The sequence below is a fragment of the Populus nigra genome, chromosome 13, assembly GCF_951802175.1.
Source record: "Populus nigra chromosome 13, ddPopNigr1.1, whole genome shotgun sequence".
Taxonomy (NCBI): domain Eukaryota; kingdom Viridiplantae; phylum Streptophyta; class Magnoliopsida; order Malpighiales; family Salicaceae; genus Populus; species Populus nigra.
Genome location: NC_084864.1, coordinates 11,599,995 through 11,627,257, shown reverse-complemented (window position 1 = coordinate 11,627,257; position 27,263 = coordinate 11,599,995). Strand labels below are relative to the sequence as shown.

Sequence of the window (27,263 nt, the reverse complement as noted above, 5' to 3'; positions counted from 1 at the left end):
AAATTTTTTAAAAAATTATTAATCCAACATGAATGTAGGAGGGGCCGGGTGGAAATGGATTGGTCTTTTCACATTGAAAAGAAAAATTATTTTATGGGTATCAGTTTGTCATTTCCAGATGTGTTCACACGTCATCTTTCTTAAAATGGATCTTAACGTGTTGGTTTACTATTGGTGGAAGTTCTTGATTTGACTTTGACTCTAACGAGGTTGTTCGACTACAACGTTGCTATTTGGGCCGTGGAGAATTCTCAGTAAACTGAATTTCCTTTTTACATACATTAAATCCAATTAAGTATATATCCTGAAGAAAATTAATTGGAGTATAATATACAGAGTGAAAAGTTAAAATTATTAATTAATTAATTAATTAATTTTAATGTGTCCTTTAATATCCTTTAAAATAAATTAATTTTAATTAATGCATAAAATAATCTAAAAATATTTATTATCGTTGGATGGGAAAATAATATGGTAATAATAGCAATATATAATTTAAAACAATAGAAGTTTCTTGCTAATTAATTCGTTTCTTACGTGGAAATGAAGATTTTGCTAGGATATATATACATAAAAAAAAAACCTTCGCTTTATATTGTAACACCAATTGAAGGGATGTTTGATTAATCTGGCGACTTTAATTTCTAGAAAATATTTTGAACCTCCAAGACTCTTTATTTTGAATTCAGTTAACATGTTTTATTAAAGTCTTGAAATTCATTTTATATCATGTCTTTAATTATCATGTTATCAATATATATATATATATATATATATATATATATATATCAGGGTTATTACCTTTTTATTTGATTTAATTTGTCTTAATTTATATTTTTTTAATAATTGAACTGGATCATCTAAACTATGCACAAAGTGAATGTTTTAACCCATGCTAATTCCTTCTGCAATTAACAAATTACTCCCTTAAGCAAGCCTATAGTTTATTCAAGTAGAATATCCATTTACAATTCTTTCTCAAGATCCTTGTGGAGAAATAACTTTTACATCACTTGTGGAGAAATAACTTTTACATCAAATTGATGTAAAAGCCAGTCTAAATTCATAGCTAGAGATATTTATAACTCAGACTATATTAAACTTTGCTAATGAAAACAGTCTATTGGTAGTTTATATCATACATCTGAGTAGTATATCCCTTTGCTACAATTCTTGATTTGTATTTTTCAATGATCCTGTTTGCTTTATACTTGATAGAAAACATCTATCTACATCCTACACGTTACTAGAATTTTGCAATTTATTGAAAAAATAATATGAACTTATTCCACCGATGAAACTTAATTTTACCAAAAGGCTTACAAATGGTTACTGTTTGTTGGAAAAATTTCCTCGGTGATTTCTCTTTTGTTTGTAATTGTGTAAGTAAAATAATCAACAATGAATTTACAGAAGAAATAAGCACACCAAACAAAAAACATTTATTTGTTTTATTCTGTCGGTATTAGTGATTTTTAATATTATCGACAGAATTAAACTTTTGATGATTAAATAGTAGTAATGGCATTTTCAGTAATTTTTTTTAATTCTCTAAAATATACCAACAAATTTAACCCGTCGGTAAAAGCGTTAGTAATTTTAGTAAAGTATTTTTAAAAAATAATAAATTGAGTAGAAAAATAGTTAAAAGAAATTAAATTAAAATAAAAATCAAATAATTGTTATAAATTTAAAAATTTATTAGTTCAAATACAATACATCTGAAGAAATGGGCTAGAGGAGGCGGGTCGTTACAAGGACTAGAAGGACGATAAGGAGGAGCACACGTACCACTCAAGTGTGATTCCAACTCCATATACAATGGTCGAGGTTCGACTGTCTCAGCACTGAGTCATTGTGTCTCGGCAGCAAGATGGGTCATCTGAGCTTTAACTTGTTGGTTTAAAATCTCCTCGAACTTCGAAGTTTGAGTGCTCGAAACTTATTACAAGCATTCAATGATTAAAACACTTTGATCTATTTGTAAGTTTTCGGTCATAATGTTTGAGATACCGTAAACCTAATTGATATCAAGTCTATCAGACAATCATACCTCCAATCATATTTTCAGATCAAGTTCCTGATGGGTCGAAGGATCATCCCCGTTCTCTCTTACAACTAGGTGTTATATATTTCCTAGAAAAAAAAAGGTCAACAAATTTAAAAAATAATAATAACTTAAGAAAATAAATTGTTACAACCCAACATACCATGAACTTCTGAGCTCGGTTATCCACAAGTTGTTACACCTCTTTTCCAACAGTCATAATTTCATACGTGTGTTTCTACAAAAAGCTTTGTCGGTCTTGGTTCGCGTCCAATAATTGTAGCATGCAAGAGAAAAATGTTATTAGATAAACATATTCATATAAAATAACAATTTTAAAAAATAAATGTAATAATAAAAAATAATAATCGTATCATCTGCTTCGCATGTGAAAAAAACAAAATGGATCCATCAGTGTGCATGGTAATAGAACAGTGAATCTCCATCTTCTTGTTTTCCACACCAGATTGTGAGTGTTACACAAAACACTCGAACGCCACGTGCTAAATATAATTTGCTCATATAATGTCTGAGACGTATAGAGGTATGAAATCTTTTTAAACCGCCACATCTTTCTTGCTTGCCTGAAAGCTCTCTTTCTTTAGCATTGTTTTTTTTTTCTACATCTCGTATCAAAAATCACGCAACCTATATGATAGAAATAAATTACCGGTTAATAAAAGAAAAATAAATTTTTAAAATTAAAATAAATGTTTTTTTATTTTATTTTTATCTAGTTACATTGTGATTATCCCAAACTCTCTAGATTATGGCATGATGTCCATGCTCACCATACGTGTAACACAACAATTTAAAACCAAAAAAAAAAAATCAATCTGATTGTACTATATACCAAGTTTTTCTCTGAGGCCTTTCCCCTATGTGAGGAAATGCCACCCCACCACTATAGCTAGCTAATTCATTTAGAAATTATAAATAGAAAAAAACAAGAAGAAGAAGAAATAGAGGGCATGTTTACTCGTACAAAAATGTTGTCACGCTGGCAAGAATAATTTGATTACGCATGCTCTTCCTATTATGGAACTTAATATTCATGGTGATAGATATATGTAAGAATATTAAAAAAAAAAAAAAACCCTGAAATGGCTCTTCCAAAATTCCCATCCCTAGGATTTATGGCCTCACTCATCCAACGGTTGATCAGTAATCTTTTTTTTTTTAGTACATTAATTAATTAGCAACAAAAAAAAGTTATGCAGTTGTGGATCACCATCCCTGGATCAAATTTGAACAGACAGCAATAAAGACAAACACAAACGTAGGATATGGTCCAAAAGTAGTGGCAAGCAATGTGGATGGTGACATTAGAGTTTCGGTCAAACAAGTTCATTTGTGTAGATTAATTATGTTTATTTTTGTATTTTAAAATTATTTTTTTAATTTTAAATTTAATTTTTTTAATATTTTCAGATCGTTTTGATATGCTGATATCAAAATTAAATTTTAAAAAAATAATAATAAAATATTATTTTGATATATTTTTAAATAAAAATTACTTTAAAAAATAACCGCCGTGATAATCCCTCTTAGCAATTCCTATTACTTCTAAGATTGTTATTCCTGATTCTAATTATAATATATACTACAAGAAATAGTAAAGTTTAATTATATGTTGTCATTTTGGGTGATAACCTTATACATATAAAGTTTAATTATAAAAAAAACTTAGTTTCCTTTTTCAGAAAATCTTTATAATAAAGAGCAAAGCAAAGTCACTTGTTTGTTTTGATAGCTTCATTTATTACGCATAGTAATTGATGCATTCACGGTACATTTCCACTCCTTCCCGTGTGAAATTAAGGCAAATTGGGATGGAATTGGACCATATAATTAGAACTAGAGTCTCCCTTGTCTGAAACCAAGAAAAACCAAATAAAATTATGACAAGATCCCCACATTGAGGTTATGGAGAAACCTGAACAATAATTTTGCTAGGTTTTGTGGATTAGAGTAGGCAGACATACATTGGAAAGAAGAGTTTTTTTTGTTGAGTTTCCACTAGCATATGTCTTGACATAAATTTGAAAGCACATGCGTGTTCATGTAGTCAAAGCATGAATATGTGCTTCTGGTAAAGATTGCAGTTCATGCAATGATGCTTTCCTGACTTAGCTAGATGCCATCAAAATGCAAACTTACCTGCCAACTACATGTTTAAAGTCACATTTGCTTTGAATGTCTTCTGGTTCTGGTCTTTATTTAGATGCCAAAGGTTTGTATGCGAGGAATCCTCTAATAAGGGCAAGTAATTTCCGCGTGAACCTTTCGTTGCAAAATTTATGATTATTAGTAATGAAAGTGTCTGGAATTTGCAGTACAACACAGCAACTTTGCATAAGGAAAAACCGAGTTAAAACTTGAAGAGGTCAAACCCACAAGCCTACTACATTCAACTCTCAACAGGCTACACAGCATCTTTATATATATCATTTCCTTGTTAGGAGGTGGTCCATTGATCCAAAAGAAGCCATGAAGGGCTAGTTGAAACATCAGGTATAATTCAAGACCATCACACAAGAGGGGATATACATGAAAATGGAAAGCAAGTTGAAATATCATGAAAGCAGGAAACGTGATTAGCTTGAGGGTTATGGCATGCTCGTGGACCATCATCTCTCCCCTCAAGAACATATATTTTTCACAATCTAATCCACAATCAGTCAGAATCTGACAGATATGATAAGAGAATTAAGGATATTAAACTTATTGTAATTTGGAGCAATATGTAATTAAACTGATTGTGCTTTGGAGCAATCAGGGCAGCAAAAGCGACCTCTAGCTTGACACTTAGAACATCTAATGGTCTTCACCTTTGAGTCGCCGCCAAGTGACTCATACATATCATCTATAAAGGTAAAACTCAATGCTCCACCTTCTTTGACTAAGCCAGTTCCTTTACATCCTGAGCATGCTATCATCCTTAGATCACCACATCTCTTGCACATCCCCAGAGAACTGCATATTCAAGGAGTTGCACATACAACAAGTAAGAAGTGGAATTACATTGAACGATACATAATTACTAAAATTGTGTCAGCTCAGCAATGAATGTTATGCATTTTCCACTATAGACCTAAATCTGATTGAATATTATTGCACAGAAGGATGCCAGTATGCCACCTACCAGGATGCAATAGTAAAGTAAAAAAAAAATCAATTAGCCACCCACCAACATTCAGTTAACAATGGAGAAGTGAAGATTTTCAAGAACTTCTACCCTCAATGCTTGAGCCCTGTTTTCTGTGTTCATATGCATGCCACATTGCGTGTGTGTGTTACTTATGCAACAGAACACACACAGCAAGCGGATAGAAGTTCTATCTGCAAAGATAAATTTTAGCCCCTTCATTTCTACCACTGTCCTAAGTGATTCAGATCACCGCCAAATTCATGGGGCACGTTCTGTTTTATTAAGCAGAACCACTTCTCTTGTTTGAAAACAAGTAGCACAACCTTTGTTAATTTGCGAATGGCTTGCATAATAAAAAAACCTTGTAGCATTTACAGACATTATATTGCACTTTGACTAGGTTGTAATTCCTGGTTCTCAAACAGTGAGGACAATGCCCCCCAACGTTCTGGAATACAAGAAGGCCTGGAACAAAGCAAAGTGGTTGCAACAAGAGAGAAACAATATGAGATATGGACATTGTCATAATTGAAATTTCCAAGTCCATAACTGCAAGACCGTGTATCCTACCATCTTAAGAAAACTAACAGACAGAACTGTAGGTGGTGATATTGGAAATCATTATAATGGCCATATGCACAAATAAAGTCACAATTGCATCTGGGATGATACAGAATGTTTTCTTTTCAGGGTTGCCAAAGTCCGATTCTCTACATTAATCGCTAGTTCAAATTGCTATTAAAGCATTTACATTAAGCATACTTGATAACCACTAGAAAATAATAGAACCACGAAAACATCTTGACTGTAACAACACTGGGAATGGAACCTCTCCTCAAATAATAGTAAGAATTATAAAGAAGAGTTATGAAAACCTACAGTTGAGTTGATCCTATAAATGCAAAGACCAAAAAGGGATAACAGAACTAAGCTAGAACATAGTTGCAATCCAAGCTCCTCTTGACCTAATACATAAAACATGGTTATAAAAGCTCGAGACAGCATTGTTCATTTACCAATCTAAAATGGACAAGACCAATCTCTACATTAAGTAAAAATTAAGGTACTCGACAATGCTGAATAAAGCACCAAGGAAAGAAGTAGAAAAAATCTTCAAGCTAGGAAGAACAAGACTTGAACATCTTGAATTTTCCTCACAGTCAAGGTCCCATCTTTCTTGCACGACTCTAGATCCAATTTTCCATGTTAAGTTGTAAGTGAAACAAAATATTTCCCATAAGATACTAGCTGTAAAATCATGTTAAGAACTTAATCTTCGCTGATTTTTAGCGAGTAGACAATAGCTACTCTCCAGAACATGTTTTCTTCTCAATCTTCCATTGCATACTCACCAATTGATACAGTGACCCAAGTTTCATTTTACTCAGAGTAAATAGACAAAACACAAAGAAAACAAAATGGGAACAACTATAAACCTATCAAAACTCAAAAACAGAGAAAAACAGCATCATTGTACAAACAGATTTTTCAAGCTTGTAGCAATCAAAGGCAATAATTCAAAGAAATGGTAACTTAACTTGGTGCTATGTTAAGCAACTATAATAAACCAGAAATAGTAGCAAAAGGAAGACATTTTTGTTTACCTTCTTTGTGAAGCAGAGATGAAAGAGTCAATCTTTGGGGCAGAAATGGTTGCACATAAAAGCAAAGCTCCAACACCAAAACCTGCTACTTCACTTGCTGTTAAGTTATTCATCTCCTCCTCTTCTTCTGTCGCTCACACAGTCCTTCCTTTCTACTCTAAAATGTTCACTTCCTCTCCCACCACAAAAAATATATCGGATATCATTTATTACTTATTATATTAATATAGCATATTCTGACCTGGAAAGCAAATGGCCTATTAGCTCAGTTGGTTAGAGCGTCGTGCTAATAACGCGAAGGTCGCAGGTTCGAAACCTGCATGGGCCACTCATTAATTATTATTTTTGTTTGTATTTTTTTGTTTGTATTTTTTTATTTGGATTTGGGCGAGCCCATGGAAAAAGCCCACACTTTTGCCCATTTATCCTGGGACTTATCCCTATAATCTTTTTTTTTTTTGTGTTTAAAAAATACAGCTATTGTTTTTTATCTTAATATTTTATATTATATTTTTTTATCAGAAATTGAAAATTTTCATGTGCTCACATCATTTTCTCGTTATTTTTACTTCTTTAATTTATTCCCCTAGCTTAACCTAAATTAAAGAAAAAGGAAGGAAAAACAAACTATCATTGCATCATATTCCTATCATTCTTGTTCGGTTATTCAAGTGTTTTTACCTTTATTTTCTTATATTATCATAGATATATTATTTTTTAATATTTTTTTATTTTTTATGATATCATATATTTATTATTCAAAAAAAAAATTATGTGTTTCTTTTTGGCCCGATTAATACTAGATGATAAGTATAATTAAACGGAAAAAAAATGGATACGATGGTATAATCAAATTAAGGAAGAAGAACATATTATTTATTGGAGATGTCCCCAATCTAGGGAACAAGTAGTGTTATGTTATCTGCTTATCTCACTAGACTCATTTTCGATTTGATTTTTTCCAGAGTTTTTGAGCATGCAATTACAACCCCCACATAGTCTATAATAATTTGAGCCTATGGATGATCATCTAAGTTCCAAAAGCCACCCCATAGTCTATAATAATCCTCTACCACAGAATCTGCCCAAGATACAACATCTTGAGACATCACAGGCAAGCATTGATCCTCCAAAGCGGGGTACATCATTTCTGGTGCTTCATGCGTCTTTTCATGAGCAATGGTGTTGACCATTTTCATGTCAGCTTCTAGCTGCTGCTGCAGGTGTTGCTGGTGTTCCTCTTCCTGTTTGAGGATCTGAGCTTTTCTCTTTTCTTGTTTCTGAGAGCATTTCTCTTTCTTTTTGGAATGTGTTCTCCAATAGTTCTTTATCTCATTGTCTGTTCTTCCGGGCAAGTATCTAGCAATAGTTGACCACCTAGATAGACATGTATGAAATATTAACTCCAGTTTACAAAGAACGAAGACAGACAGGAAAAAGAAAAGGAAAGATATTGTAAACGGTGAGATCAACTGCATTACTTGTTTCCCAGGAGAGCATGCAGTTCAATGATGATGCCTTCCTCTTGAGGTGTTATCTGGCCTCTCTTAAGTCCTGGCCTAAGGTAATTCACCCATCTCAGCCTGCAGCTCTTCCCACTCCTGTTCAAACCTGGTAAGAAAATCAATCATAAGTAATCAAAGTTAAGCACTAAAACAATCAACGAGAAAATTACTCTTGGAAACCAATTAATGCATGCGCATGTTAAAAGGTAATATCACAAGCAGAAAGCATGATCAGTATCTGCTAATGAATGATAAAATCTAAATTCTATATATCTCTTCTTTCTATCTGTAATCTGTATCTCCCTTTCATATAGCAAGTAGGTGGTAATGTTTACTGTGATTGCCTTTGCCACATCAAACTAGCAAGAGAGGTTACCTGGGCACCTAGAAACAGAACTCCATCTCCCCTCGCCATGCAAGCTCACGTATTCAATAAGCAATTTATCCTCTTCAGGAGTCCAAGGACCTTTCCTCCACCCTTGCTCAGGAATTCCCCAACCCATCCTTGCTACCATGTTGCTTTAAACTGTTGTGTATGTTGTCTCCAATTTGCATGACACAAATGAACACAGGCTCCCCTATATATATACCCCCCTCAATCAGACATGCAGCTTGAATCCTTAAAGTTATTTTACATGTTACAGTGATGATCTCATAAGCACAAATATCTTAATTTCTCCAATATTATTTTTGCTTAAGGGCGGTGCAATCATTCCTTCCCTCCTATAATCTGAATCCAAGTGTTTCTATAAACTTACCAGCTCACTATCGCTTCCCAATCAGCATGGCACAGTTGTCTTTACTAAATCTTTGCTGCCGTACTGTATATCATCAGCATAAATCCAGCCTTCAACATCATTGATTTCATGTCTTAATTCAAGATAGAAACTAAGCTTGTTGTCTACGATAATGAGATTGTGTAGACAGCATGATCTTGATTTAGCCAAAAAAGAAAGTTAGTGGGTTGTTGTTACTTCCTCGAAAACAGCTTGTGCTCCAATGCCATTGCACCATCTGTTGACATAAACTATCCTTAAATCCATGCCTTAGAAATTGTTTAATGTTAATGAAGTATATTTTATTAGCTAATGAAGCTTCTAGGATGCCATATAATTAAGGTAATGGGGTATTTAAATATGCCCAAAACAGTCGCCATAGATGAGTCACCTAAGCTATATATATCTGCCTCTGGGATGACTACAAGTAGCATTTTTATAGAGTGCTAGGGCATAAATAATTGGTTAGACTTAATATTTTATGTGGTAAATGCCTAGGTATTGATGGTTAAGGGAAATTATTTCATTAATTAATATAGACGCACGTACGAAAGCGACCTTTATACAGTTTTCGAGATCTTGTTAAAGAACGTGAAGATCATGTCATGCTAAGCAAGCTTGATTTGCTAGTGCGGAACGGAAGTGGAAAGCATGGTCTTCTCTTAAGGTGTGTTAAGTACTTCTAATTGTTTGAACACAACCTCTCCATATGACGACCAAAGTACCTACTTTTCTTTTAAACAAAGTGAACCATCCATGTGTTCCATAATGATTCGAAGAATGCCAAGTTTGAACTCCAAAATGATCGCTATCCTATTTAGTAGTTTTATAATAAAAATTTATGTCGGTATTTATACTTACACCATATCGATAAATATATTATCGATTATTATCGATTGGCTCGCAAATGAAAATAATTTATCAAAAAAACTCTCATCGATAATTTAAGATTTGTTAGTGAGTCTGTCAGCAATAAATATACTGATAGATTTACAGATGGACAAAACACACTAAAAAAATATTCTCTTCATTCTGTCAGTATCGTTATCGGTAAATTTAACATATCACCAACAAGAAAATCATATGTAATGTCACCAGTGTTTTTATTTGTTCGTTGATATATCTATCGGTAAATATAATATATCACCGATAGAATACCATTTGTAACCCCGTCAGTAATATTTTAAAAATATATTTTTTAAAAATATATATTGAACAAAAGTAGAAAAATAATTAAATAAATTAAAATAATATAAAAATCAAATACTTATTAAAAAATTAAATATTTTTACGTTCAAATACAATAAATCTAAAATGGAGGCAGCGCTGAAGGAGGAGGAGGAGGAGGAGGAGGTTGGTCATCATTGGAACCGTGGAACCAATCAGGGGATGCACATGTATCACGCATCTGTGATTTCATCTTCATTATCAATCAACGAAGTTCTTCATAATCAGTAGTGAGTTATTCATATTTTTTATTAAAATGGGTCGTCCAAGCTTGTACTTGTTGGTCTAGCATCGCTGCGAACTTTAGAGTTTGAGTGCTCGGAATCAATTGCGAGCATCCAATGGTCGCAACACTATGGGCCGTTTGCAAGTTCTTAATCATAGTGTTAGAAAGTCTATACACCCGATTTTTATCGAGTCCACCAGACGATCTTGCCTCCAACCATAAATTCAGGTCAAGATTCGAATGAGTCGAAGGATGATTCTCGTATCTCTCCTTCAACCAACTGTTATATGTATCTTGGGAAGAAAAAATAAATTCATCAAATTTAAAAAAATAATAACTTAAGAAAAAAAATAGTTAAAAACCAACTTATCATAAAGTGTTGAGCTCGGCAATTCATGAACTACTGTACCCCTTTTAGGCGATCATCACTCCACACATGTATTTCAACAAAAAGCTTCATCAGGCTTGGCTCGCGTCCGAGAACCATAGCCTGTAAGATAAAAATATTATCAATTAAATGTATTTATAAGAAAAAACAACTAATAAAAAATGGATGTAATAAAAAAAATGCTACCATCTGCTTTGCATGTGAAATGAATGAAATGGAGTTGCTAGTGTGTGTAATAATGGAACCTTAAACACGTCGGTTTTGATTTTTCGTACTGGGATGTGACCATCACGTAAAACACGCGGACGTCACATGCTAAATGTATTTTGCCCATACAACCTATGAGATGTTTGTAATTGATTTGTACCATATAGGTTGCTAAATTTTCATTTTCTACATGATAATATTTGTAATCCTAAATTTAAAAAAAGAATCTAAATTTACAAAAATTCAAAATAATAATTATGAGTGTGTTTTGGAAGATTGGGCATGTATAATTATTTTCTAAAATTTATATTAATTAGATTCATTGATGATGAAACAATGAATTTAAAAATTTGAGATAGCTTGAAGTATTTTCAAAATTTGTAAGAAAACAAAAGAGCATAATCCCCAAAAACATAAAGGCTAAAAAAACCAGGTAAATCTTCAAAACCTGGGTTAATCGCTACGTTGTGGATGGGCAAAAGTTATCTCAATTGCAAAAACATTTCATATGACGTTAGCGTTTTAAAGAACTTAAAGAAAATTTGAGTTCTAGGTCATCGAACCAACTAGGTTGACCAATTTCAAGTAATTTAGACCGAACTTAAAATGCAAGGAATGGACACCTACCATTATGAAGGAAAGTGTGTGTGTGTGTGTGTAAGATAACAAAAAAGGCAAACCCAACAACCAACTCGAGTCAACAAATCAAACACATGACATAGAATATAAAATTGAGATGACCCTATAAATAGAAAAGCAAAAAAAAATATCAGATAAAAACTATTTGAAAAAATATGCTTTAAAAAAACACTAAAGTCGACTTGGGCTAATCTTTATGATCTATAACTTAGATCATGAGACTAAGATGACACCATTAAAGGCAAACCCGAAAAAACAAAGAAGAAAAATTCTTAATCAAATAAATATTGAGAGGTGAAATTGAAAAAAATCCAATCAATCAAAAAATCAATGCAAGACAAAAAAAAAAGCAATTAAAATAATTATAAATAAATTCTTCATAAAAATTAACTAAAATTAAATGTTTAGGTAAGATTAAATGAAATTGAATGTTTAAGGATGTAATTAAAAAAAATTAATTAAGAAAATGATTCAAAAAATAGCAATTAAAAAAATTAGGATCAAATTTGACATAAAAATTAAATGAAAATAATTGCTTAGAGATGAAATTTAAAAAAAATCAAGAAAATCAAGAAAATGATTCAAAACAAAACAAATTGCAATCAAATGACCAAGGATCAAATCGAAAATAAAATTCAATTTGAAATAATCAATGTAATTAAAACAATTGCAATTAGAAGAAAAGAGACTGAATAAAAAAGAAAAAGAAATTAAAGGGCTGATATAATTTTTTGCATGGCCACCACACAATCCAAAGAAGAAATAATAGGAAAAGAAAGAAATAAAAAGCAAATTGACACCAAATCAGACCGAACCATCATACACGCGTCACCAAAAAAAAAAGAGGACGCCAAGACAAATTAAATGATCCAGTAGAAACACAATTAACACCATTGTACTCAGCCTCACACATTGATCGAAGGTGGCGAAACGGCTTACACGTGTGAGACACGTGTCAGCAACGTTTTCTCTCTTTTTTTTTTATTTGTTCAAAAACAAAAATGCCTTTAAGAATATATAATAATAACAAAAAAAAAATCATTATAAAATTACAAACAAGCTGTTGAATCCAAGATTAAAAATATTGAATATTAAGGATAATGAAATAATAAAACTGTTTATTGTAAAATACAATTATTATAAGACCCCAAGACCAAAATAGATAATTTTAAAAAAAAAATCTGGATTTGCTCCTTGCAAAATCATGTTAGCTAGGTTTTCTTCCTTTTTGAAAGTTAAAAAAACCTAATAAATCAGTAGTGATTGGTCTCGTAAGGGTATAACTTGAAAACTGTTGTATTTTAAAATATATTTTATTTAAAAATACATTAAAATAATATAAAATTATTTTTAATATGAAATATTAAAATAATTTAAAAATATATAAAAAATTAATTTAAAATAAAAAAATTAAAATTTATCCAAAAAAACAAGAATTAGCTGTGAACGCATTAAAAGGTCAAAGTATGGGTCCAGACTCCAGAGTCCAGACTGTTAGGGTAGTGTCACATCCTGGAACGAAGTCTTCGTCAAGAACCCGAAAAACTCCTTCCCAAGAGAATTAATTATCTTTCCTTGTGGAAAAAAACTGGTCAGTTTGTCACTGGCCTGTGAACGTTGGACACCAAGATTTGTCCTTTCCTCTCTGTATAAAGAAGAATAAAGTGGAAACAGAGGCAGGCAACTTCCTCCGCCGTGTTGGAAAGGAAAGGGAGACTGCTTTACTGGAAGCTTCCGGTATGGGAGAGGCGGGAATGACTCTGAAAGAAATTAGAAGAGTCTTTCCGAGTCCTCCCATACCGCAGATTTCCAGTAGTTCCTCCCTTTACTTATCTTCACTATTCCAGCAGCTCTGGATCACCAAGATCTATCATCCTGTGAGGTAGATCTGGTCAAGTCTGATGCTTTGCTCATATCGTACATGGCCAAGTCTCTTAGCTAAGGTTCTCCTAACCTGTAATTTTATATTATCTATTTTTTCTGACCATGGTTTATTTATTTTTATTATTTTGAGATTTTACTGTGATTTGAAGGGATACGAGCAATCGATTCTCTGCAGAAGTTCTCCAGTTTCTTCTCGGCAACAGTAGCATGGAGGAGATGCCCACTTCCTCATGGGAGAATCCCTTTGACAGAGTTATAGCTAAAATAACTAGAAGAAAGCTATTTTAGCCTGCTCATGCTCTCTCTGAAACAGGGAGTGAGTTTGCAGAGAGTCTTGCATACAGAAGTTCATACTGAAAATTAATGATTTTAATTGCCTTCTTTCAATTCTTTGAAAAATTTTAAAAAAATTATTTTGATGCTGTGGTCTTCACATCTAATTCGAATTTCAATCCTTTCAAGAACAAAAACAAGCAGATATAATATTAGTCTCTGAAGACAAGGAAGATTTGAGAAACTTCAGGTGAAGATTCACTAAGATGGTTTTCTAACAAATCAAGGCAGTTAATAGGAAATTTCGAACACCGAAATGCCTTCATGGCAAACTAGTAAAAGTCATCCAAGAGATTGTTTCCAAAATGTTTTGTTTTTCTGTTGGTATATTAAAATCATTAAAAATATATAAAAAATATTAAACTAAAACTAAAAAAAAATTAAAACTTTTAAAAAGCTTTGGTTCCACAAGTTCATCATCTGATGATTCATGTTTATATCAAAGCCTTTAAGCATCACAATAGCAAAACATGAGTTCATGAACATGAATCATAAGTTATTCTTAAATTATAAATCCAGGAGCTATAGTTATTTTGATACTATGATAAGTTTTATTTCAAAAAGTCTTGCCTTTGATAAAAATAAAGACAGTTTTCGTTCAAAATAATACATGAATAAAAAAGAAATTTTTGACTGAAAATGCATTTTTTACTCTATAATATAAATCTTTGAAATTGTTACAAATATTCATTGTAATTTATATAATATTAAATTTTGAACATGGTCTCTCTGCATTTCATGAAAAAAAAAAATAACTACATAGCTAAAAAAAAAGGTGTTAGTTAAAAAAAAAGGTGTGTAAGAATAACACTAAGAGGTGTAGCTCAACTAGTTAGATTATGAATTTGCTTTTCAGAGATCACCAATTCGAATCTCACAAATCTTAGAATCACTGGAAGCTTATGAGATTGTTAACTTTAGAACATGTGAGATTAATCAAGGTACACAGAAACTGGTTTAAAATCTAAAATCCTTTCCATGTTGGGTAGACCATGCTTAATGACCGCATCACTTTGATTTTTATATATAAAAAATTATTAACTTAGACTAATCGAGGTTAATGTGATCTGGGCCTTAGCTAGCTGAGCCCTAAGGCTTCAAATAAAAGCTCACGTTTTGGAGAAAAATCGTTGTCTATCCTTCTAGTCCAGAGGGGAAGCCCATTGAGGTAAATTCTAGCCCATCCATTCTTTGAATTCAAGAGAAGGCCTAAAGAAATTTCAAACAAAACCCACCCGATCAAAACACAACCCTCCAGATCACATTAGCGAAAAACACCTAACATTATCTAACGTGCACTAGGGTCAGAAATTAGGGTTTAAGGAATTCCAGTAACTGCTTTGAGGAGCAGACATAGGACACACACTCACATCTATAAATAAAGCTCTTTACTCAACTTTGATGCATGTTCTTGTTGATTGCAAGGGCTGTCAACCGTATAAAAGAACCTCTTCTTTTCGCTTCTTAAGAGATTGTCTTTTGTTGATAAAAGCATAAGAGCAATGGCAGGGGAAGATCTGGAAGATTATACCATTATTAAAGAAGGAGAGGCTGAGATACTTATGAATGTTAAAAACCAAGTGTTTTACAACAAAACCCAGGTGCCTAAATCTTGTCTTCTGTTCTTTTGTTGGTTGTTTTATAGTAAATTTGTCTAAATGAGATGTAAAGTTCGAATCTTTGATTTTGCTGGATAGTAAATCCGGTTTTTTTGAATTGGAGTTTTGATGGGGTATTGGTTTTAATTGGAGAGCTCTGGTTACTGTTTAATGGAAATATCTTAGGTAGAGGAACTAAGGTGTAATTGGTCAAAGAGAAAATTCTCAAAGAACTAGTGAAGAAGCCTTATATCATAAATCAATATGCGGGGTTTTGATTGTCTCTTCAGTGACTGATTTACAACTGGTATTTTCACATGATAATGTAGTCTCCTAATTTTTCTTTTCCGGAGTTCAAAGATTTTGTTGTGGTTGCTTTACTGCTTCTGTACATTGTGCAATTAGAGGATCCTCATGATTTGACTCTATAATTGCCAGGTTAACAACAGAGACTTGTCTATTGCTGTCCTGAGGACATTTGTCTCCAAACGCAAAGAGGAGCATGAAGCAAAACTGTCCAAAAGAACAAAATCAGCAGATAAGGCATCTGGCAAGGATGCATCTGAGCCTGCTGTAGAAGAAGAATCTAATGGGTCTGCTTTGGATAATGAAAAATCTAATGTTGAATGCGAAGTGCACAAAGAGATATCTCAGGTTGAACCTTGTAGCATTTCAGAAGAACCAATGAAGTCCGCAGAGGGAAATCATCGAGGGGAGCTGAAGCCACCAAAAGTTCTTGAGGTTCAATATCAGATCTCTTATTTCTACATATTTTCATACTCTCTTAATTAGTATTTGTTGTTATCAGTTCATTTGTTATCATTTTATAGGATTATCAAATCACTTTGCAAGTACTTCCTTTCTGGATACGCAGGCATTGTCAGCTTCCGGGTTAAGATCTCTAAGATATGCTTGTGAGGTAGAAGGGATTGGTAAAGTAGTGGCCTTGGATAATGATAAAGGTAAATATTTTGGATGCTTGACTTCTGGAAGCCTTTGCCTGTTCCTTGATTTTGAAAAGACACATTCTTGCACAAAATGGCCCTAGAAAAAGATCACGAGGCTGCTTCTATATCAGATGCCCATTAATGTAGACATTCTCTCACATATAAGTGTATCGTGTAACTTTATACGGCCAAAATAATAATCTGCATAACAGGAGTTTTATTCTGTCATTTTCACCCTGCAGCATCAGTTGAAGCTTGCCAGAAAAATATTAAGTTCAACGGTTCGGTGGCAATTTCAAAGGTCGAATCACATCTTGCTGATGCTCGTGTATATATGCTCACTCACCCCAAAGAATTTGATATGGTATGCATTTTATTTACTTGTTTAATTTATCCTTCTGAAAATCTGCATCCCTATAAAAAATGTCTTGTCAGTTCCGCCATAAACAGATTCGAATACCTTTAACTGTTTTCATGATTACTAATTCAATTATTTCAGAAAGTCCTAGCAGTTTTTCTGTTCATGTCAAAGCAGAAAAAGGAAAAAAATCTACTGCTCATTGGTTTAGATTGTTTCAGGTTGATCTTGATCCTTACGGATCACCTTCAGTATTTTTGGACTCTGCAGTTCAATCTGTTGTTGATGGTGGAATGCTGATGTGTACAGCAACTGATATGGCAGTGCTCTGTGGAGGCAATGGCGAGGTTTGTTACTCAAAGTAAGATTACAGTCTTTACCTTCTTGTTAACCATTCTTTTCCGAGACTGGTGGCATACCTTTTAACAAATACTTGTGGAATTAGGTATGGTTCTTACCCATTGAGAGGGAAATACTGCCATGAAATGGCCTTGAGGATCCTCCTTGCCTCAATTGAGGTACATCCATGCTCTTGAAAATCTCTCATTTCTTTTTTCCTTTTGGAGAACACAGACAAGCTATTTATATGCTTTTGGTCTAAAGAAACATTACACAATTGTGGGGAATATGAGCACCGAGAGTATCCTGCTTGAGCTGGAGATTCTTTTTTTCAATAATTAATTGTTTGTTCTTCTGCAGAGCCATGCAAATCGCTACAAGCGCTACATTGTTCCTATTCTGTCTGTCCAAATGAACTTTTATGTTCGGGTTTTTGTTCGTGTGTACACGTAGGTAGCCTGTTTATTTTCATTAACGTTTGCTAAATATATAAGATAGCACTTCCATATCTAGCTGACTGAAACTGAAATTGTTGATTGCAGTTCTGCAAGTGCAATGAAAAACACTCCTCTTAAGCTCTCGTATGTTTATCAATGCATTGGTTGTGATTCTTATCATCTTCAACCTATTGGGAGGACTGTCTCCAAGGTACGCATCCTGTTTCAATGTCACTTGTGCTTAGTTATTTACATGCATGGATGCATCCAAATTGATTTAATTTTCCATTTCATCACTTTATTGGTGATCTTGCTTCTCTTCATTTTTTCCTTCTACCATGGCTGACAGTAGTTTAGGATTGGTTGAGTTTGAGTGAGGGGGGCCATTCCAGCATTATGTGGCCAATTTGGTAGTGAGCTCACAGGTTGGCAAGTTTGAACAATCCCTTTAGTGCTATTCCAACCTGATGAGCTCTGTTGGTGGGATGTAATTGAGTTTGAAACGTGACTTAAAATCATTGAGATCTACCAAATTAACATTTTAATACATGGAGTGTATATGCTGAATGTGTTGACCTGCCCAGTTAAAATGGAATGAGTTGTGCCTGTTGGTTTGTATCGAATTCTATTGGCTGTAAAATATCTTGACATCTTTCATAACTTTGTTGACAGAGTTTATAAATCTTTTGGCTGTTCTGGATAAGCAATTTTATATTCTTAATTTTTCAAATTTATGAAAAAAAAATCTTAAATTGTTCACCATCGAATATTGCAGTGACTTATATATATCATTTGATTTTATTTTTCAGGATAGCAGTGTAAGATATCTACCTGGGTTTGGTCCTGCTGTTCCTCAAGAGTGCAGTGACTGTGGGAAGAAATACAATATGGGTGGACCTATATGGTCTGCTCCCATTCATGATCAAGAATGGGTGACTTCCATACTCAAAAGTGTGAAATCAATGAAGGACCGATATCCTGCTTATGATCGCATATCAGCTGTACTAACAACGATATCTGAGGTTAGTTCCTGTGCTCCTTTTTTGGCCTTGTTTCAGTTTTCTTCAGCTATTCCATTTCTTTGCTAGTGCAGGTCAAAGGTTTGACCTGTCATAATTTCCATGGTGCTGGAAATTTGGCGCGGGAGATGTATTGGTTGGATTTATTGCTTTTAATGTTTAAGATGCATTTTTGCACTTTAAGTTCTTGCCTGATTCTCCTGGAAAAATGATTATTGGTGTTTGTATTCCAACTAGCAGTTCAGTGAGCTGCATTGTGTCATTATAATTTGTAACATTAACCTTTCAAAAGAAAAAAGAGGAGTACAAAAAAAAAGAGAGAATAAAACATATGTTTGCTTCATTTAATAGTGTCACACATTGACTTTTCTTTCCAAAAATTTATATTCTGAAAAAGAAATATGATCAAATATTCTTTTTTCAAGTTAGCTATGCTTTAAACACGGAGGGGAAATTCATAATATATTTATCTTTGCTACCAGTGTGTTAATGATATAGTTGTTCTCATTCCAATTTTACTGTTTGCAGGAATTGCCTGATGTTCCTCTCTTTTTGAGTCTGCACAACCTCTGTGCAACACTAAAATGCACCTCGCCATCTGCAGTAATTTTCCGTTCTGCTGTGATCAATGCAGGATATCGTATCTCTGGGACGCATGTAAATCCCCTGGGGCTAAAATCAGATGCCCCCATGGATGTCATTTGGGACATAATGAGATGCTGGGTAAGACACATGTCCAAGGATTTTCTTCTTGTTTTGCCTTCATAATCCCATACAACGTTGTTTCTTTGTGATTATCGGATTCATGGGAGGCAAATAACAAAATGGGAGTTCACTGATGCTAACACCCTTTTGTCATAGAAAGGTGTTTTAGTAGGGCCTCACCATGCATGTGCATTTGTGTATTTTTCTTTATTGAAAAATAAAAGGTTTTTTTCCTTCCTGGTGCATAAAGCTAAAATAAATTGAAGTAATAGCAACCTGTTAGAGCTTCCTGGACTTTTCACCTTTGGGACATAATAAGATGCTGTGTTAGGACTCCTGTCTGAGGTTTTCCTTGGCTTCCTGTTATGCCTTCATAATCCCAGTTAATGTTGTTGTCAATGATTATCTGATTCATGGGAGGCAAATAACAAATTGGGAGTTCGCTGATAGCACCTTTTTTAAAAAGGTGTTTTACTAGTACCTCACCTTACATGTGCATTTGTGTATTTTAGTTTATTTTTTTTTGAAAAGGTTTTTTTTCCCCCTCCTGATGCATAAAGTTCAAATAAATTGAAGTAATAGCAACCTGTTAGAGCTTCCTGGACTTTTCTCCTTTGGAACATAATAAGATGCTGTGTGCGGACTCTTGTCTGAGGTTTTCCTTGGCTTCCTGTTGTGCCTTCATAATCCCAGTTAATGTTGTTATCAATGATTATCTGATTCATGGGAGGCAAATAACAAATTGGGAGTTCGCTGATAGCACCTTTTTTAAAAAGGTGTTTTACTAGTACCTCACCTTACATGTGCATTTGTGTATTTTGGTTTATTTTTTTAAAAAAGGTTTTTTTTTCCCTCCTGATGCATAAATTTCAAATAAATTGAAGTAATAGCAACCTGTTAGAGCTTCCTGGACTTTTCTCCTTTGGAACATAATAAGATGCTGTGTGCGGACTCTTGTCTGAGGTTTTCCTTGGCTTCCTGTTGTGCCTTCATAATCCCAGTTAATGTTGTTGTCAATGATTATCTGATTCATGGGAGGCAAATAACAAATTGGGAGTTCGCTGATAGCACCTTTTTTAAAAAGGTGTTTTACTAGTACCTCACCTTACATGTGCATTTGTGTATTTTAGTTTATTTTTTTTTGAAAAGGTTTTTTTTTCCCCTCCTGATGAATAAAGTTCAAATAAATTGAAGTAATAGCAACCTGTTAGAGCTTCCTGGACTTTTCTCCTTTGGAACATAATAAGATGCTGTGTGCGGACTCTTGTCTGAGGTTTTCCTTGGCTTCCTGTTGTGCCTTCATAATCCCAGTTAATGTTGTTATCAATGATTATCTGATTCATGGGAGGCAAATAACAAATTGGGAGTTCGCTGATAGCACCTTTTTTAAAAAGGTGTTTTACTAGTACCTCACCTTACATGTGCATTTGTGTATTTTGGTTTATTTTTTTAAAAAAGGTTTTTTTTTCCCTCCTGATGCATAAATTTCAAATAAATTGAAGTAATAGCAACCTGTTTGAGCTTCCTGGACTTTTCTCCTTTGGAACATAATAAGATGCTGTTTTAGGACTCTTGTCTGAGGTTTTCCTGGCTTCCTGCTATGCCTTCATAATCCCAGTTAATGTTGTTATCAATGATTATCTGATTCATGGGAGGCAAATAACAAATTGGGAGTTCGCTGATAGCACCTTTTTTAAAAAGGTGTTTTACTAGTACCTCACCATACATGTGCATTTGCGTATTTTTGTTTATTTTTTTTAAATAAGGTTTTTTTCCCCTCCCGATGCATAAAGTTCAAATAAATTGAAGTAATAGCAAACTGTTTGAGCTTCCTGGACTTTTCTCCTTTGGAACATAATAAGATGCTGTATTAGGACTCTTGTCTGAGGTTTTCCTTGGCTTCATGTTATGCCTTCATAATCCCAGTTAATGTTGTTGTCAATGATTATCTGATTCATGGGAGGCAAATAACAAATTGGGAGTTCGCTGATAGCACCTTTTTTTAAAAGGTGTTTTACTAGTACCTTACCATACATGTGCATATGTGCAGGCTTTGTCTCTTCTCCTTCAGAAGAATTTCCTTCCTGTTGCATTGAGTTAAAATAGATTGAAGATGATGTCAATTTGTTTGAGCTTCCCGCAATTTTCTTTTTTCTTTGTTGACATAATATGATCCTGGATAAGGACTAATGCCCAAGGTTTTCATTTACTTCCTGTCATGCCTTCATAATCCCAGTTAATGTTGTTATCAATGATTATCTGATTCATGGGAGGCAAATAACAAATTGGGAGTTCGCTGATAGCACCTTTTGGTCATAGAAAGGGGTTTTACTAGTACCTCACCGTACATGTGTGTGTGCACTGTTCTTTCGAAAATAGAAAAGGTTTTCTTTCCTAACCCAATTATTTAAATTGAAATTGATCGATAAAGGAAGCAATTTGTTTGAGCTTCCTGTGTTTTTCTCTTTCTTCTTTGGGACATATTATGATCCTTTACTTCCTGTTTTTCCTTCATAATCCCAGATACGGGTGTTTTTGTGGTTATCTGATTTATGGGAGGCAGAAAACATAATGGCTATTTGCTGATAGCACCTTTTGGTCATAGAAAGGTGTTTTACTAGTGCTTTACTATACAAATGCCTGCTTTTGGCTTCTTTTTTCCATTTTTTTCCTTAAAAAAAGAGTTTTCCTATTCTTCCTGGCGCACAATGTTAAAATGCGTCAAAGAATTAGCAATTTGTATGAGCTTCCTGGATGTTTTCCCTCTCCTCTTTTGACATAATGGGTTATGTATCTTCATGTAGGTGAAAAATCATCCTGTGAAAGCTCAAGCGCCTGATCAGCCAGGCAGCGTGATACTTGCAAAAGAACCTGTTCTTCAAGTATGTTTATTTCCCAAGCTGCGGATCTAGATTTTTTCCTTATAACCTAAGTTGTTAATTCAATGTTAAACCAATTCTTGAACAATTGCCCGCATTTGTACTTTGCATGTGCAGTACACACACTTCCCTGTGTTGTGGATGATTATCATCTGGCTGAGTTCTCTTACCTTTTGTTTCTTCTTACCTAGGCCAACTTTGCCCGAGCAGTTGCATCTCTTAGCAAGGCACAAGCCAAGAAGGTCGCACGTTTCCTTCCGAATCCTGAAAGACATTGGGGGCCAAAACTAAGGGCAGGTCGTCAAATTACCAGCAAGCACATTTCTCTTTTGGGTCCAGAGGCAGTGAATGAACATCTTAACCATGAAAACAGTGAAGAGCCTAAAGCCAAACGTCCAAAAACAGATGATATCAGTGATCCTACCTCAAGCTCTTAAGAATTAAGCCGTTTGATGCTACAGAAGTCATCTGTTTTAATGTTCTCTGCATAGCAGGTGGTTTCACATACCACTAAATTCTTAGAAGCTGAGAAAATTTTGGTGAATGTGGAAGCAATCTTGTGTTTCTTATCCATAGAACCCCTTGCCATTGTTTTAGTGTCAGATGCTTTTTATTACATTATAAATTCTTTTGCTTTTGTTAATCCACTGTGACAGTTTAGATTTTTTTTAGCAACTGTATAGGTCCTGCAAGGCATTGTGATTGTTTAGAAATACATTGAAGCAATATTATTTTATTATTTAAAATATAAAAATATCTACAAATATAAAAATATTTTTTAACTGCAAAAAACAAAGGATCTTGACCATAAAGGTGCTGGGTGCCTCGTGACAAATTTTCTATGAAAGAAATAACTGCACAGGTTTCATTTTATGTATAATGGACGATTGTTTTGTGAGATTCAACTTATGATTCGCAGTAATTGACCAAAAAGAATTTTCAAAAGGAATTGACCGCAAATTTTTCTTGGCTCACCTGACGTGTTATTTGTGTGAAACTTGAATCTGGCATTGTTTGACGATTCTTGTTTCTGAAGTCTAACTCGCACCTTCAAGGTCTCAGTCTTGCTGGGATTATCTTCGTCTTCTGTCTCCAATTTTTATTTCACTTGCATGTCGCGTGTCTTCAACAGTACCATCACTACTTTAGATCACATGCTGAAAGAATTTATGGTGCTAAGGCCACAAATAAAGCAAGCCGTCGGACTTCATATAACAAGTGTTAATCATCAACCTCCATAACAATTAATGCGTGTTTGTTTGATATTATAATGTGTTTATAAATATATCAAAATAATATTTTTATTACACCCAGCTGATTAATGGAACAAGACAAAAGGAATGAAACAAGAAGCCTCTTCCACTAAGCTTTTGTTTCTTAATACCTAGTAAAAGTTTAAGATAATCGTCGTAACTTTGCCAAATCCAAGAAGCATATTTTATTACTAAACTATCTGCATTTTATTCATGTGAACAAGAAGTTAATAAATTAAAAATAAAATAAAATACGTCCACCAATAGGAAAATCCAAGCATCGGCCACACTGGCAAGAATTAAGGATACAATGACTTAAATAATTAAACTCTTTTCTCATCCCGGTTTATGAACCTAATCAAAATCTCACTTAAGCTTTGCCATTGGTAGCTTTAGCAGAAGCTCCTGAGGGGTTAAGCTCGTCCCAGGCCTCGATCCAAGTAACCATGGCATCAGCAAGCTTGTCAAAGTAAGGATCAACCTTTCCAAGCTTCTCTTTAACCTGCTTGGACAGCTCAATGTAGCACTTCTGAACAGTGGTGCAGTCTTTTGAAAGAGTGGCAGCTTGGAAGAAGGGAATGATCTCTTCCTGCCAGAAGATGCCTTTGTACTCCTTCTTTAGGTTCACAAATGGGTTGCTAGCCTTGCTGTGATAGATATATGGCAAACCAGTCTTCACTCCTAGTCCCAAATGATCACAGATAACCTGGAAACAATCATCAATTAAATACCAAAAACATTTCTAAAACATATAGAACAAGTCTTGCTTTTTTATGAAACAGATGCACATATGTACCTTGGTGCACCAGCCAGCCCACATATCATCGTAGCGACCAATTGGTTGACCGTCACCCATGAGACCAAAGTACATGGCAGGGCCAATCAAATCGCGGTCAAAACATAAATTCATACCACACATAGGGAACAAGGTGCCCTTAGGAATGGTCAAAACAGCATCCACGTACCTAATAAATTGCATGCATGGTATTAAAAACTAATTAAATCAAAGGCATTTAGAGGGCCAAATTATGTCCTCTCACTCATCAATGGATCACACACCTTGTGTTCCTCTCAAGAGGCTTGACAAGCTGAGTAGGTGCATCATAATCAGGGATGTTGAGCCACAGGCCATGAGAAACAGCAGTGGGGACACCCTCACGAAGACTGAAGGGGTATCCACGAACAAAATCTGCACCATCTCTGTAAGGATCATAGAGGGTGTTGAAGAAAAATGGAGTTGATGGCGAGAGAATGTTCTTGATGTGCTGCTCAAGTGCATTGATAGCTTTACCAGATGGATCCTTAGCAACCTAACCACATAGCTAACAATTAAACATCTATTTTTTTTTTTTGTTGAATAGATAAAGTGATGCATTCAAATTGTGACGAGTCAGGATTTTTATATCAAAACATGGTGAGAAATAAAATGAAGTTTTTTTAAAGTGTAGTTTTAAAGAATACTAACCATCTAGAACGGATACTTAAGCACATGGAGTTAGTATAAAATAATTGATTAATCATGCTGGGATTTATTTTTTTATGAGCGCAAGCGGAGCATTTAGCTTTCAAATCCGATGCATTACCTCCTAGTTTATTCTAAACAAGGACCCACCAATCAAAAAAGAGAAAAAGTGAAGCTTCCTTCCATTATCAATTAGCAAGAACATGTGAAATCACAGACAATTCAAAATTAGACCAGATCAGAATTCACAGCTGTCCATCACTGCAATTTGCAACCAAATATTTGTCAATTACAAATGGCATATTGCTGTGATACCTCTTTGTGCAAAGTTGTAAACATTGCTTCAGCTTTCCATGCATGGGCCACTTATTTGAATTTGTATAACAAATCCAAGTTGATTAGGTGTGAGATAATGATATGAGGTGTCATAAATAATACAAAACCCAACATGGTCAGATCTCAAGTTACAAGACCATGTCACAATGTCTAGAGAGATTTCACATCATTACTTCAAATCTAATATGGCAGGGTCATAGAAACAGAACAGAAAAGGATACTTAGGTACATTGGACTGGAAAAGTCTAAAGACTTGGACTACTTCGAAGCCAAAAAAACCCCAATTTCACAAATGCCACTATCAAACTAAAATGGAAGCAAGAATCAAAACATAATTCTAAGGATCCTGCAATTTTTTATTTGGTTTACAAGTTCAATTAGGACTTCAAACCATAAATCTGTAATATGTGTCAATTCAAATTTTCTGAAGACGATTTAAAAATGATTATGCCAATGTATATCACTTAATAAAATGTACTACAAATCACTCACAATTATGAGGAAGAAAATACAGAAATCCACTGACAAAGAAGCTTTGCAGATCAAAAACATACTACAGTTACAGAATTAGTATACGGAGATTTAAAAATCATAAATCCGTGATGTGTCAATTAAAGTTTATGAAGAAGATTTAAACATGATTATGCCAATGTATATCGCTTAACAAAATGGAGTACAAATCACTCACAAATGTGTTTTAGAAAAAACAGATATCCACCGACAGAGAAGTTTTGCAGATCAAAAACATGCAACAGTTACAGAATCGGCATATAAATTTATCAACAAACATAACATAAACAGATCCAAAATCAAGAAAATCCAAGTCACAAAACAGATCAAATCTACCTCTAAATTAAAAAAGATCTAAACTTTGGCCTAAAAAAACCAAAATCCAGATGCAGAACACCACAAAAAATAATAAAAAGGAGAGAAAAAACATAGATCGAAAGAACTTACAAAGCAATCATCATCAATAGTGAAAATATACTTCTTCTTAGAAACCATGTAACCAAAGCAACGACAAGCAGAGTCCTTGAAAGAGATGCAAGAGGCCTTGGGACCAAGAATCTTGTTAATATCATTCCTATTATAAAGCTCATAATCAAAACCCTCAGGGACCTTAATAATCTTAGAAGGATCACCGTCTTGAACGATGATAAGATGGTATGGCTCAAAGAATGGCCTCCACATCTCCAAGAAATCCAAGTTCCTTATGGTTGGTATAACAATGTCAAGCTCATCTTTCAATAAAGGCACAACCTTTGCTGCTGATTTTGTGTCAGTTGCAGGCTCAACCATTGTTAAGGGGAGTACGAGAGACAAAGAGGAAGGGAGGGAATTCTAGTGCAGAGAAGGAGACGAGTGTGGAGGGATATGTGAGCAAGGAGGTGTGTAATGTGTATATATAAGGAGAGGTGTGGGCTGGCAAGTGCGATGCCGTGAAATGTGGCCGAAATGGAGGCGAAGTAGGAGACGTGTCTGAAGGTTCAAGGGTGGAATGCGAGAGAGAGGGGGGCGGGGACTAGTTCAAAAACACAGACGAGGTTGTAGGGGTCACCTAATGGGTAAAATTCATTGAATGGTCCTTCAAGTTTCATAAATTAACTAACTCAGCCCCCCTATCGCTTTCAGCATGTAATCTCATGCAATATCTTCGTCCACTTAGATGCATGCACGTAGCAACACGAGTGTACTTATGATGAACAAGAGCAGTGAAAGATGTCTTTCAGAGAGCTGTGAAGATTAATTTTTAAAATATTTATGAATATATTAAAATAATATATTTTTTATTTTTTAAAAATCTTTTTTAACATTAATTAAAAAATTAATTTAAAATCAGTTTTTTTCATGATCAATCCAGTACTAGATTCGAAATCTAATTTAGCTTTATTTTATTTTTAACCCGATATATTTTTCAAAAACCATGTTATTTTGATTATTTT

At 34.1% G+C, this 27,263-nt stretch overlaps 4 protein-coding genes, 9 non-coding genes and 1 pseudogene across 14 annotated transcripts; 11 read left to right on the top strand and 3 right to left on the bottom strand.

The window, feature by feature from the left end:
• Nucleotides 1-4,594: 4,594 nt before the first annotated feature.
• Nucleotides 4,595-6,988, bottom strand: LOC133670917 (uncharacterized). Its single transcript, XM_062091520.1, has 2 exons — nt 6,803-6,988; nt 4,595-5,023 (listed from the first exon to the last, which is right to left on the bottom strand). Exons 1-2 carry the CDS (start codon nt 6,913-6,915, stop codon nt 4,798-4,800), a joined length of 339 nt encoding a protein of 112 aa, XP_061947504.1. The 5' UTR covers nt 6,916-6,988; the 3' UTR covers nt 4,595-4,797.
• Nucleotides 6,989-7,056: 68 nt separating this feature from the next.
• TRNAI-AAU (transfer RNA isoleucine (anticodon AAU)) lies at nt 7,057-7,130 on the top strand. The gene has a single exon. It is a non-coding gene; the product is annotated as a tRNA-Ile (tRNA).
• Nucleotides 7,131-7,648: 518 nt separating this feature from the next.
• LOC133670805 (MYB-like transcription factor EOBII) lies at nt 7,649-8,822 on the bottom strand. The gene is made up of 3 exons (XM_062091411.1): nt 8,684-8,822; nt 8,284-8,413; nt 7,649-8,179 (listed from the first exon to the last, which is right to left on the bottom strand). Exons 1-3 carry the CDS (start codon nt 8,820-8,822, stop codon nt 7,819-7,821), a joined length of 630 nt encoding a protein of 209 aa, XP_061947395.1. The 3' UTR covers nt 7,649-7,818.
• Nucleotides 8,823-13,404: 4,582 nt separating this feature from the next.
• Nucleotides 13,405-22,912, top strand: LOC133671363 (tRNA (guanine(26)-N(2))-dimethyltransferase 2-like). 2 transcript variants are annotated; one of them, XM_062092102.1, is made up of 13 exons: nt 13,452-13,713; nt 13,804-15,588; nt 16,024-16,326; nt 16,460-16,547; nt 16,775-16,896; nt 17,112-17,251; nt 17,336-17,408; nt 17,590-17,678; nt 17,772-17,877; nt 18,476-18,688; nt 19,214-19,408; nt 22,195-22,272; nt 22,461-22,912. In XM_062092102.1, exons 2-13 carry the CDS (start codon nt 15,490-15,492, stop codon nt 22,704-22,706), a joined length of 1,752 nt encoding a protein of 583 aa, XP_061948086.1. In that variant the 5' UTR covers nt 13,452-13,713; nt 13,804-15,489; the 3' UTR covers nt 22,707-22,912. The 2 variants fall into 2 exon arrangements, with proteins under 2 accessions (XP_061948087.1, XP_061948086.1); XM_062092103.1 differs by lacking the exon at nt 22,461-22,912 and adding an exon at nt 21,914-21,999 and having other exon boundaries at nt 13,405-15,588; nt 22,195-22,254.
• Nucleotides 19,453-19,579, top strand: LOC133672231 (small nucleolar RNA snoR83; annotated as a pseudogene).
• Nucleotides 19,767-19,885, top strand: LOC133672226 (small nucleolar RNA snoR83). The gene has a single exon (XR_009834817.1). It is a non-coding gene; the product is annotated as a small nucleolar RNA snoR83 (small nucleolar RNA).
• LOC133672224 (small nucleolar RNA snoR83) lies at nt 20,077-20,195 on the top strand. Its single transcript, XR_009834815.1, has one exon. It is a non-coding gene; the product is annotated as a small nucleolar RNA snoR83 (small nucleolar RNA).
• Nucleotides 20,385-20,503, top strand: LOC133672225 (small nucleolar RNA snoR83). Its single transcript, XR_009834816.1, has one exon. It is a non-coding gene; the product is annotated as a small nucleolar RNA snoR83 (small nucleolar RNA).
• LOC133672223 (small nucleolar RNA snoR83) lies at nt 20,695-20,813 on the top strand. Its single transcript, XR_009834814.1, has one exon. It is a non-coding gene; the product is annotated as a small nucleolar RNA snoR83 (small nucleolar RNA).
• LOC133672222 (small nucleolar RNA snoR83) lies at nt 21,002-21,120 on the top strand. The gene has a single exon (XR_009834813.1). It is a non-coding gene; the product is annotated as a small nucleolar RNA snoR83 (small nucleolar RNA).
• On the top strand, nt 21,310-21,428 carry LOC133672228 (small nucleolar RNA snoR83). Its single transcript, XR_009834818.1, has one exon. It is a non-coding gene; the product is annotated as a small nucleolar RNA snoR83 (small nucleolar RNA).
• Nucleotides 21,620-21,742, top strand: LOC133672229 (small nucleolar RNA snoR83). Its single transcript, XR_009834819.1, has one exon. It is a non-coding gene; the product is annotated as a small nucleolar RNA snoR83 (small nucleolar RNA).
• Nucleotides 21,907-22,028, top strand: LOC133672230 (small nucleolar RNA snoR83). The gene has a single exon (XR_009834820.1). It is a non-coding gene; the product is annotated as a small nucleolar RNA snoR83 (small nucleolar RNA).
• Nucleotides 22,913-23,683: 771 nt separating the features above from the next.
• LOC133671271 (UDP-arabinopyranose mutase 1) lies at nt 23,684-26,864 on the bottom strand. Its single transcript, XM_062091993.1, has 4 exons — nt 26,278-26,864; nt 24,582-24,832; nt 24,319-24,487; nt 23,684-24,228 (listed from the first exon to the last, which is right to left on the bottom strand). The coding sequence occupies exons 1-4, from the start codon at nt 26,617-26,619 to the stop codon at nt 23,893-23,895; spliced, it is 1,098 nt and encodes a 365-aa protein (XP_061947977.1). The 5' UTR covers nt 26,620-26,864; the 3' UTR covers nt 23,684-23,892.
• Between the last annotated feature and the right edge of the window lie 399 nt (nt 26,865-27,263).

What these genes read in the sequence shown, in the direction of transcription:
- LOC133671271 (XM_062091993.1), bottom strand. Translation starts at nt 26,619, where the DNA reads ATGGTTGAGCCTGCAACTGACACAAAATCAGCAGCAAAGGTTGTGCCT. An exon ending in CTATTGATGATGATTGCTTT is followed by an intron (nt 24,833 to 26,277) that starts GTAAGTTCTTTC and finishes CTATGTGGTTAG; the next exon opens with GTTGCTAAGGATCCATCTGG. An exon ending in GGGCTGGCTGGTGCACCAAG is followed by an intron (nt 24,229 to 24,318) that starts GTACATATGTGC and finishes GATTGTTTCCAG; the next exon opens with GTTATCTGTGATCATTTGGG.
- LOC133670917 (XM_062091520.1), bottom strand. Translation starts at nt 6,915, where the DNA reads ATGAATAACTTAACAGCAAGTGAAGTAGCAGGTTTTGGTGTTGGAGCT. An exon ending in ATCTCTGCTTCACAAAGAAG is followed by an intron (nt 5,024 to 6,802) that starts GTAAACAAAAAT and finishes TTGAATATGCAG; the next exon opens with TTCTCTGGGGATGTGCAAGA.
- LOC133670805 (XM_062091411.1), bottom strand. Translation starts at nt 8,822, where the DNA reads ATGGTAGCAAGGATGGGTTGGGGAATTCCTGAGCAAGGGTGGAGGAAA. An exon ending in TTCTGTTTCTAGGTGCCCAG is followed by an intron (nt 8,414 to 8,683) that starts GTAACCTCTCTT and finishes TTTTCTTACCAG; the next exon opens with GTTTGAACAGGAGTGGGAAG. An exon ending in CATGCTCTCCTGGGAAACAA is followed by an intron (nt 8,180 to 8,283) that starts GTAATGCAGTTG and finishes ATGTCTATCTAG; the next exon opens with GTGGTCAACTATTGCTAGAT.
- LOC133671363 (XM_062092102.1), top strand. Translation starts at nt 15,490, where the DNA reads ATGGCAGGGGAAGATCTGGAAGATTATACCATTATTAAAGAAGGAGAG. An exon ending in TCCTCCTTGCCTCAATTGAG is followed by an intron (nt 17,409 to 17,589) that starts GTACATCCATGC and finishes GTTCTTCTGCAG; the next exon opens with AGCCATGCAAATCGCTACAA. An exon ending in TTGGGAGGACTGTCTCCAAG is followed by an intron (nt 17,878 to 18,475) that starts GTACGCATCCTG and finishes TTTATTTTTCAG; the next exon opens with GATAGCAGTGTAAGATATCT.